The 10,512-nt window shown below is 40.9% G+C and overlaps 1 protein-coding gene across 1 annotated transcript; it reads left to right on the forward strand.

Annotated features, from left to right (window-relative positions):
• Window positions 1-2,321: 2,321 nt before the first annotated feature.
• Window positions 2,322-3,185, forward strand: nkx2.9 (NK2 transcription factor related, locus 9; the record flags this gene model as incomplete). The annotated part of the gene is made up of 2 exons (XM_080480865.1): window positions 2,322-2,481; window positions 2,614-3,185. The coding sequence occupies 2 exons, from the start codon at window positions 2,322-2,324 to the stop codon at window positions 3,183-3,185; spliced, it is 732 nt and encodes a 243-aa protein (XP_080336991.1).
• Window positions 3,186-10,512: the final 7,327 nt, after the last annotated feature.

Raw genomic sequence — 10,512 nt, forward strand, 5'->3', positions numbered from 1 at the left:
TCCATTTGGCTGGGGAGGGATTGGGAATGGAGAGCTGAACAACAGAGTAAATATTTGGCCGTGGAGAGCTCTTGGGAGCTGCAGAGAGCCCTCTCTGACTGAAGCCTGTGGGTGTTAAATAGATTAAGGGGCTGCTGGGTCATTGTGGAAAGAGAAATTCGCGCTCTTTGGACATGACTTTCTTTGCCTTTGCGTGTTTCTGCTCTCCAATCGAGTGCCCTCTGTAAACTATCCACTCCAGATAACCTGCTGTACTGTAATCCGCTGGTGTTTGTCAACCGGGGAGGCCGATGTGTACACAGAAATCCCGCATGGGGAGGAGTAAGCCCTTTACAAATCAGACGTTTTTGTGTTGATTGCAAACACTTAAAACTCTCTTGATGGTGTTTAGTTGTCAGGAACAAGACGCGATCTGCGTAAAGATTGTTAGATGGCACAACACGAGAGAAAGAAACTATGACCAATGCATTTTGCAGCGACTAATACAGGTGACTGACTTTGGTGACCCCTGAAAACCTAAAAGGAATTTAATAGTTTTAGAATCACAGTGTTAAGATTGCTGCGCTATAGACTTGGAGGCTGTGGACGCATCGCAGTAGATAGTGTCCCAGATCCCATTCAGCTCCATTCAAAACCATGACAACACGGAACAAGCTCGGATTTATCCTGCAAACTTAAAGGACATTGTGCCGGGGCGTCAATCAGGCATTATTGCGAGACTGAACAAATGCAAAATCTTGACTGGAACAAATGCTTCCAACGGGTCTCGGACGCGGGGCTACATTTTCCCCCTTTGTTCCCCTTCTCTGGCTGGCATGTATTTGTGTTCCCTCTCGTCCGACCACCCAGGACGACTGGGGAGGCATGTCCACCGCCGGGCCCTCACGCATCTCGCTGAAGTGGATGAGGGTCGATATCAATATCAAATACTAGAGGGAGAGTGAAAGAAAAACAGCCCCCACATGAGGCTCCAAATACGTTTTGCATTGAATGCGTTTTATACGTTGGGAAGCTTGGCAAGTGCTAAAATAATATTCAATCAAACTTCATGGATAGAGACAATATAGAGAAAAATAATGCATTGCAGAACGAAATCTCCCCTTAAAATGTAGCTGTTGGCAGAGTGATGAATGGCCGATGATTAATCTTGATTTCCAATTAATTAAATCCTACCAGCGGCGATCAATCATTGACGCGATTTGTCAGATCTGTGCTTGTCCGGAAGTGATTTAGCAAAAAAAAAAGAAAAGAAAAAGAATTTGACTAATAATTTCATTCTTATTTTCTTTTTCTTAATTAACTCTGAGCTAAATCTGGTGTATCTACTGCACTGAGTGTCTGTTCATCATTATGCACTGTCCCATTCAAATAAATTAATAAATGGAAATAAATGAAATGAAATTCTTTTTTTTATTAGCAGCGACTAATTCAGTCACAAGAAGCCTTAATGGATTCTAAAACATAAAGAAATATTGCGACATTTGTTGACTCCTTTTTCCGAAGAAAAGTTGTATTATAATTGCTTTAAATAACAGCAGTTGCTTTAGTAACAAATATTAGTGACAAATATGATGTTATTTTACAACCTTCAGTTGGAAAATTACTATGTCATTTTGTTGTTAAATCAATAAACTCTCCAAAAGAAATCTTTCAAAGAAAAACTATGAAACAAGTGTGGATGTTTAGGAATCCTCCACCGGCCGATCAACGTCCAAACTTCTCAAGCTTGCTATTAATACACCTCTAATGGGCGTATTAGTTAAACTAACTCGCAGGCATCACGCTAATTGCTCACTTTGTATGCAAATATTGGACACGTTGTTTGGACAGGAGAAGAAGGGAAGCGAGAAGAGGGGAGGGTGGGGGCAGAGTCTGATGATGGGATGGGCTCTGTTGTCAGCTGCCACCCAAGACGTGATTCAACTCCAACAATTACCATTATCTGTTCCCCAGTCCGACGATACGGGACGAATCTGTAATGATGACGAGTGTTTCCTTCGCTTATTGTTGAAGCGCTGAGGGTTTTTTTTTTTTCTTTCTTTCTTTCTTTCGTCTACACCTAACCATCATTGGGTGACAGCACTCCTGCTATTCAGGTACTTAAAGTAGGAGGAGGCTTTATAAGCGGGCGGCAGTCGTGTTTGCGGCTCATGGAGTGCTTGTTTGTGTAAACACTGAGTCCCGCAGCGCGCATTTCGGTGTTTGGACAGTGCGCAAAAGTGGATCCGCCGTGTTTCCCGGAGAGATTTACTTCGAGTGCTTGTTTCTCTTTGCGCAAATACACCAGAGGGAAAGCCGGATTGCTTATATAGGAGGACGTGATGGCTGCGCCGGCCAAGTTCAGTTTTTCCGTCAGGAGCATCCTGGATTTGCCTGAGCAGGACGCGGAGGCAGCGCCGCGGTCCTCCCCGGAGTACTCCTCCTGCTCCTCCAGCTCGCCTTACACCTCCTGGATCGACTGCGACCGGAGCCCCTGTCTGTGTAAGTAGATAGATAGATAGATAGATAGATAGATAGATAGATAGATAGATAGATAGATAGATAGATAGATAGATAGATAGATAGATAGATAATATCCATATTGACCCGTTCGTTTGTTTTTCTTTTCTCCAGCCTCTGATGAGGGCAGTTTTGAGGCCTGCCCCGACTCCACCAAGCCGGATGACACGTCCCTGGACTCGGAGCCAGAAAGGAGCAAGAAGATGAAGAAACGCCGCGTTCTGTTTTCCAAGGCCCAAACCTTGGAGCTGGAGAGGCGCTTCCGCCAGCAGCGCTACCTGTCCGGCCCGGAGAGGGAGCAGCTGGCCCGGCTCCTCAGCTTGACCCCCACCCAGGTGAAGATCTGGTTCCAGAACCACCGCTACAAGATGAAGAGAGGCCGGGCAGAGGGACTCCTGCAGGAGGTGGAGATACCGCATCCCCCGGTGCTGCGCAGGGTCGTTGTGCCGATCCTGGTCCGGGACGGGAAACCTTTTCACACCTGCGTACTTGACTCGGAGAAAGTTGGCTGTTTGACCCCTTCTTCTCAGGCGGTGCCCTTCCCATTAGGTTACCCTGCTCTTCACCACCCGTCCCCGGTTGCTCTTCCTCCAAGGTACCAGCAGCACTTTCCGGCCGCGGCGGCCTCCAGACTGGCCTGGAGAGACTTTTGGAGCGACTCCCTCCAGTTCAGTTCCCTCAAGTGAAGGCCTCATTCAATGCACAAACTCATTTAGAACAGCATCAAATGTTTTCTGAATGTTTCGCAAGTTTCCAAGCTACTTAAACATTTAGACTTCCACAATAGAACTAAAGATATTTTGCACAATTTATTTTGATATTTTACGCGTGACTTTTTCTTTTCTTTTCTTTTTAAAAAAAAAAAAAGATCCTGTTAAGATTGTACATGGCTTACTGGTGTTAGCCTGTAGATGTTTAATTATCCTGCTGATGATGCGTTTGTATTTTGCTTGTACTATGGAAACATAGGATTTGTATGAATAACCCGTTAAAGGCCAATAATGTGCAGTAGGCTGCATTAGGCGGTAATAGATGAGGAATGGTTTGCAGCAAAGCCATTATTAGCCTAAATGCGTGAAGGACACGTGTTTTCTGTCGTCTGTGAGGAGACTTTGTTAAAAAGTTTAACTGTTTCTTTTTGTGAACGAAATTGATAATAAAATCTCATATTTTGTATGATACATTTTTACAGTGCAATGTGCTTTATTTAAGCGAACCAGAAATTGAAAGTGTACTGCAACTCAAAACTTAAGAGAAAGTGCTATTTAGGATTCTGAAATGTGGTGTTTACAGTTTGTCGAATTGTTTCAAGATTAAATAACGCAAGTGGCTCTAAAACATGTTTAATTCTCAAAATAGGGGCCCGGGTGGCTTTTATAATGTTAAGAATCTAATTATGCAAGCAAAGAAGCTGAGCAAACATCATTTCCAAAAGGACTGGGTTTGGTTAAGCATAAGAATACCCAGTAAACATTGCAGCCTCTTGCACTATAGCACCCTGTTGTTGTCTGGGACCACGAGCTGCTTTTCACTCCTACAATTCACTTTTGTTATTCTGAGGACAGTGTGGGTTAAATGCACCTATTAGCTTAATTTGGGAAATCTCTCTCTCTCTCTCTCTCTCTCTCTCTCTCTCTCTCTCTCTCTCTCTCTCTCTCTCTCTCTCTCTCTCTCTCTCTCTCTCTCTGCACACTATCTGAAGGGGATCAGATTTTTAAGTTGCTGCAACAAAATAAGAAGCAAAATAATACAGTATCTAAGTACTTACTCCAAATACTTGATTACAGTTGAGCACATGTAGAATGCAATCTTAATTCTGGTTCCCAAATTGCACAAAACAAGCAGGAAAGGTGCTTTTATTGCCTTTTTTTTGTTCAGATTTTTAATTTGCCAGTATTTAGACAACTCTTCAAAACAATCCTCGGCTCAAAAAACTTTTCTGCGAAGTGAAGAAACACCGAGTCTGGTTTACGACCATATACAACTAGTTTTCATGCTGTCCTGTCGCTTCTGAAAAAGCAAGTCCATCCATTCTCATTTGAATATCTGATCGTGAAAAATATGCTCCAGTGTTTAAAATCATGTCAGGTTTTCATCAGTGAGGAGGGGGGGGGGGGGGGGGGGTCTTCTGCTTTCACGCCCCCTATAATGTTGTTTGCTCGTCCTGTGACCCTGCAGCCCATCGTCCCTGTCACCTGGCCCTTTGTCCCCCTCACTGGGGCCACCTTGTATCACATATGGAGGGGACTGGTCGAACCCCTCAGCTCGCTGCATCTCCCCTTAAACACGCTTTTTGTCCGGGTGTCTCCCTGTGAATGAACCATTGTCCCTCATCCAAAAGGAACCAAGACAAAATCTTTAGTGTTTCAATTCCCGTGATGTTTAATCAGTCCCTGCGACAAATTTATGAGGTTTAACTGCACAATGGTGTTTTAGAGCATCTTGGGGTTTAAGGGTGACAAAGACAGGCTTTTAGAGGTTGCCATTGGTTTTTTAAGTTGGTCAGAAGAATTGTCTGAAAAGGATGGGCTGGTGTTAGCCTGCCCATCCTATAGTTTTACTCACTGGCCTTCCCCGGGGGCCCCTTTCAGGAAAGATATAAGGTCCACATAAACTGGGCCACAGGGAGAGTTTTGTTAAGTTGTTGCAAGCAGGATTTCATACAAATTGAAATTGACCACAATTAGAGATTGTAACATTTTCAAACTATTTCATAGAGACACACAGGCTGGTGTCACCAGCGTGTGGAGTCTGTTTAAAAACTCTACATTTCCTCAAATAAGTGGCCTTTGAAATATTTTATTACTGGACGTCATTTTTGGTTCTCCAGTGATCATTCAAATTTTTTGCAGAACATTGAACATGTAGTCAACACTCTTCTCACTATATTTCAGTTCTTAGCAGCCCTTCCTCATCTCTGTCCTTTTTAAAATGAGGGGGAAAAACTCGTAAAGTAAAAGTAATACTGTAACTTTTCAATGTGTTGGGTCAATAGAGTTTATAAGTTATTGTATTTGTATTACTAGTGTAAAAAATAGACACTGTAAAGCACAAAGTGCAGTATATGAGAGGGTTTACATAAGCTGTGGACATCTGCAAATATTTGCTATGGATAATGTGCACACAAGCTTATCTTGTTTCTATTCTTTGTTTACTATTTACAAGTTTTACTGCGAGATAAAGACCGTTTCAAACATTATGCAATTCTTTCAATGGCGAAAACAATGAATGAGAACAGGAAAGTTATTTAGAAAATGTGTTCAAATCAGCTGGTTAAATTAAGAGCTTTCTTAAATGAGCAGTTTATTTCATTTCCCGATGCAGAAACAGTTGCTGCTGCAACTTCATGATGGACTAAATATAGCATCTGATTGATTGGTGTATAAATAAGATGGGTTTTTTTCTATGCAAACTGTGTAAAACTGCACTAGAAGTTTTCAAAGACCGCAGTGACCTTTTTCCAATTTGCATTATTAATGTGTTTATACAAATTGATAAAATGATAAACGAACAGATTTCAGAGAAAGTTCTTTAAAATTGGTGTTTTTCTCTTTTTTTCATTTGATTAAAATAAATCCTTATCTTAAAATGCTGTTTTCAAAATTGACTTAAAACTTACTTTAAGTAATTATAATGACTTTAATAAAATGATGAAAGTGAATTCCTCTTCAACATGCATCTCATAATTTAACACCTTCAGATGTCATGATAAAACCATTTAATATGTGTGATAAATTTCCTGTATATTTGTATTTTACACTTTACATTGTATTGTTCTGCCTTCCTAAGGAGTCCTGTTGGGCATTTGTTGACAGTGGTTTGGATGCTCTCACTGATCTTCCTAATGCCACACACAAAGATAAATTATTTCTACCTTAAACATTTGTTATCATGAGCAATAATATAAAGAAAATCAACTTGAATCTTGAATGTGCACAGTTAAAGATGCTTTTATTGTACAGTTCAAGAGTTCATTTACCATGAAATTCAACAAAACTCTCACTTCGGATGCAAATTCAAGGAAGTTTTCTTCTTCCAAATAGTTCATTAGATGGTTGAGAAAATAGACTCTTGATGCAGCGTATAGATTTCTGAGCATATCGAATTAAAGTGAGCGGCTGCAAGCAAAGTGCTGAAGTGTATAAAAGTAAAATATCAATTATTATTATTATTTGTTAAAAAAAACATAGCAGCTGGTATCCAAGATTAAATCCTTAAAAAAAAAAAATCTACAATTATATCCTATATCCTGTATTTGTTTTTTTATATTTCCAGTGTGAGGATCATTGTTAATAATTGTGTTCACGTTGCACATTATTTGCCGCTTCAGTTCTTCACCATGACGTGCAAGTTAAAGTTAGTTCTACTCAAACATTAAAGTTTTCAGTCAGCACATGTTGACTCTCATTTTACATATTTAGTTATTGCTATCAAAAATGATCCGGCCAGATTGTAACTCTTGGGATTTTTGTTGTTGTTATGGAGCTTTATTTTGTGTGTTCAGGCTGCACAATGTAGTGGTGAGCACTCTGGCCTCACAGTGAGAATGTCTTCAGTTTAGGTATGTTCGGATGTCTTCTTCTGTGCATGTGTGGATGTTTGGTTCCAGGTTGAATCCTGCCTTTTCCTGTAGAAAAGGGATTGGCTCCAGATCCCCGAGACCCTAATTTCTATAAAGTGACATTTACTTTACAGTGAGAAAACCCTAGGGCCTAAAACTCTTTGATGATCCTCTGTGGCTTTTTTTTCCTTCTCTTTCTTGTATGTTTGCTTGTTCTCCCAGCTGTGCGTGGCTCCTACAATCTGAATTTATGCATTATGAATTGTTAACTCAAACAGTGTATCTCAGTGATGGACTAGTGAGTTGGACAGATTGAATCTGGCTTTTCTTTTATCGGGTGGTGATCGATTAAAAAAAAAAGGGATGGATGGAGAGAAGGAAGAGGGTAACGTCTTAATAAGTGAGTGTTTTACTACAGTTTTACTGCCAAATGTATTCATCCTTCTTGAAGCTAATTTCACAAGTTCCCATTTACTTCATACTTGATACACTTCTCTGCTTTGAAAAATATATCCAGTGAAATGTCTCCTACTATCCTCCACTAGATGGTGTGGTAACACACGATATCTTTTTAAAAAGCCTCTCCGTCTCCTCATGAATGACAAGTGACCAGAGCAGGAATTTGGACCCTGTGATGGTGGAAGTTGCTGATCCACCAGGGGGCGTGATTCACTGAAAGGCGCCATGTAAACTAAACCCTTACCGCTGTGTTGCCCTGCGGCTGCGTCATGCGTCACTATTTGCCCAAAGGTTGTGTTCCAAAGTCATTATTGAGACATTTTATGGGCCACGTTTGGTTTTTAAAAACTTAAGTCTTAGACCTTTTGTATTTTTTTAAACATGACAGGGTCCGACCTTATAGTCACGATTAGAGTAAGAACTGAAAATTACCCCTCAGTTAACAAATCAGTAACCTCCTGCAGAACTCTTAAAGAAAGTAAAGAAAGGGTTATTGAGGTCACCGTCTATTGACGTCTCCTGTCAAGTCATGAGTCACACAGAGTCACTGCTTCTCTTTCTTTTCTGTCACCTCCTTCTCACCTTCTGTTTCTTTTTGCTGTAGCTCATTTTCTGGTGGAATAAGACCTGTGAGGAGGAAAGAAAGTTAGAGGAAGTTTGGAAGAAAAAAAACAAAAAAAAACATCTCCAAGTGAGGTTGTACTATTCGAGCAAGAGAAGATCGGTAATGTGCCCCAGTTTGCTATAAATAGATTTAATAGGGACATGCTTTATGTGCAGGGTTATTAGTTTGTCTTATTATATAAAGTGGACAGGAGAGTATTACAGCGATAGTGTGCCAATGTTTTCATATTTTGATATATCTGGTTGGATATAATGGTGTTGCGTTCTTTCCATTTCACGATGGACCGACCAATTTGAATATGGCGATTACAGCCACTTGATTTCTCAGTTTTGTTCTAATGCATTTGCATATGCATTTGTGGCATGTTTTGAGACCATAAATTCAAAACAATAGCTTGTTTTATTTCGATGATATGATAACAGCCCGTGTTTCGTTTTATCATTATAATTATTAAAAAAAAAATTTTTTATTGCGCAAATATTTTTTTTCCCCTTTCCGGGATTTGTTCTCCGAGTTAGATCATGTACCAATCAGTTCACAAACAACAACGTGATGATGCCTCGGAAACAAAAGCTCGGTAGCCTCATAAAACGCCACTTCAAAGTGTCCTCATTATTCTCAGGAATTAGCCCGAACATGGGGACTAATTGGCGTTAATTGGACATAATAGCCGTGTGCAGAACAGGGAAAAGGTACTGATTTAGATGATTAAGAATGTCTTGCGAAATTCCGCAATTAAGGCAACGCGTAAGCAAAGATTTACCTTGGATGCAGCAGGAAGATGCTGTAATTTTAATTGCTTGCACCTCGGCTATCATCCAAACAATTTACCATAGCTGTAATATTTAGCCTCGGACTCCATGATAATATTGCTTCATTAAATATAATTGTAAGGAAATAAGAGGATATTGATTATGTATGTAGGGATCTCTAATTTGGGGCAACGTGTTTAAAGTAGAGCGCGGATTATTCTGGCAGCCGTGAAATATGCTGCCAGAGGCCAGTAGCATCCGGAGCTGAGGCTGGTGATCCCCGTGACAAACTGTCAGTGATCTGGGTGTCACAGCATCGACACTCTGCTGCAGAACCAGGCTCCGTGTTGGACTGCTTGTTGCAATGAGTGCAGGGTGTATTAGAAACAAGCCGCAAAAGTCGCAGAAATTGTCCAGCTGGAGCATTGCAAAAAAAATACAACAAATACAATAATGTCACATCCGAGTGAAAGTGCGCCAGGAGTGAGAGTGACTGCCACCAGAAGACGCTGTGCTTCTTTAACTCTTGCGCACACAACCCGCGCGTCGGCTCAGCCCTGCATGGCACCGACTTCTGTGAATACTGACCCCACGAAAGGACTTCTCTTCTTTTATTTGAGCATTTTCACAGTAAGCCCCGGTAGGACCCCGACAACCACTGATTCTGTAAGTTAGAAGTGATTCTCTCGATCTTATTCCAGGCTGTTTGACTATTTGTGTGTCGTATGTTTTATATTGATCTAAAACTACAAAAATAAGCAAGTGCTTGTCGAATTGGTGCTTAATAATAATAATAATAATAATAATAATAATAATAATAATAATAATAATAATAATAATAATAATAATAATATCTGCGTTTATTCTTCCCTTCTGAGATCAAAGTGGATCGAGTGATCCACATGGTTGATTTGGCACAAGTTTTACGCACGCCTTGCTCAAGGACAGTGACGACCCCCTCGCCAGTGGGATTCGAACCAGCGAACTTCTAGCCACAAACTCGCTTTCCGAACAAAGTGACTTAATTTCCTTGAAAGGATTTTACTTCCCTGCTTGTCTGTTGGAGTGAACTGTTCTGGAAAAAGCCACACAAAGGTGGACAAAGCTGAAGCCAACAGAATTCTGCGTCTTGACTCCAAAGTCTTCTCTTACGCTTCTGCTCATTTTTTTTTTTTTTTGTTGTTGAAAGAATTGAGATATGATTGTGTTAAACTGTAATGGCTCCTTGAGCATTAAGGCAAGACGCTACTGAGGGCTACCTGGCGTTGTGCTGCAGGAGAGTAGCTACTTGAACGCCGTTAACTTCACACGAGAGCCTCTCCTACTCCAGACTCCTTATTTTTTTTAAAGCGGGGGTTTCTTAGACGAATGTGTGCATTTGAATTTAGGTAACACGCTGCTTGCGTCCAATGATATCAAAAAAAAAAAGGGGGGGGGGGGACGCGATGCGGGTTAATCATTTACGCAGCCACTTAACACGCGGATGTGTATTTATTTACTTATCAGTATCAGTCATTTTCCCTCCCTGCAAGTGCACTTTTGCATGTCTGAGTACGATAAGGCATAACACAAACAATCCTGCAATCACTGGAGGCCTCTCGTGGCCATTAAAAGTC

This window comes from Lipophrys pholis (genome assembly GCF_963383615.2).
Source record: "Lipophrys pholis genome assembly, chromosome: 14".
Classification (NCBI taxonomy): domain Eukaryota; kingdom Metazoa; phylum Chordata; class Actinopteri; order Blenniiformes; family Blenniidae; genus Lipophrys; species Lipophrys pholis.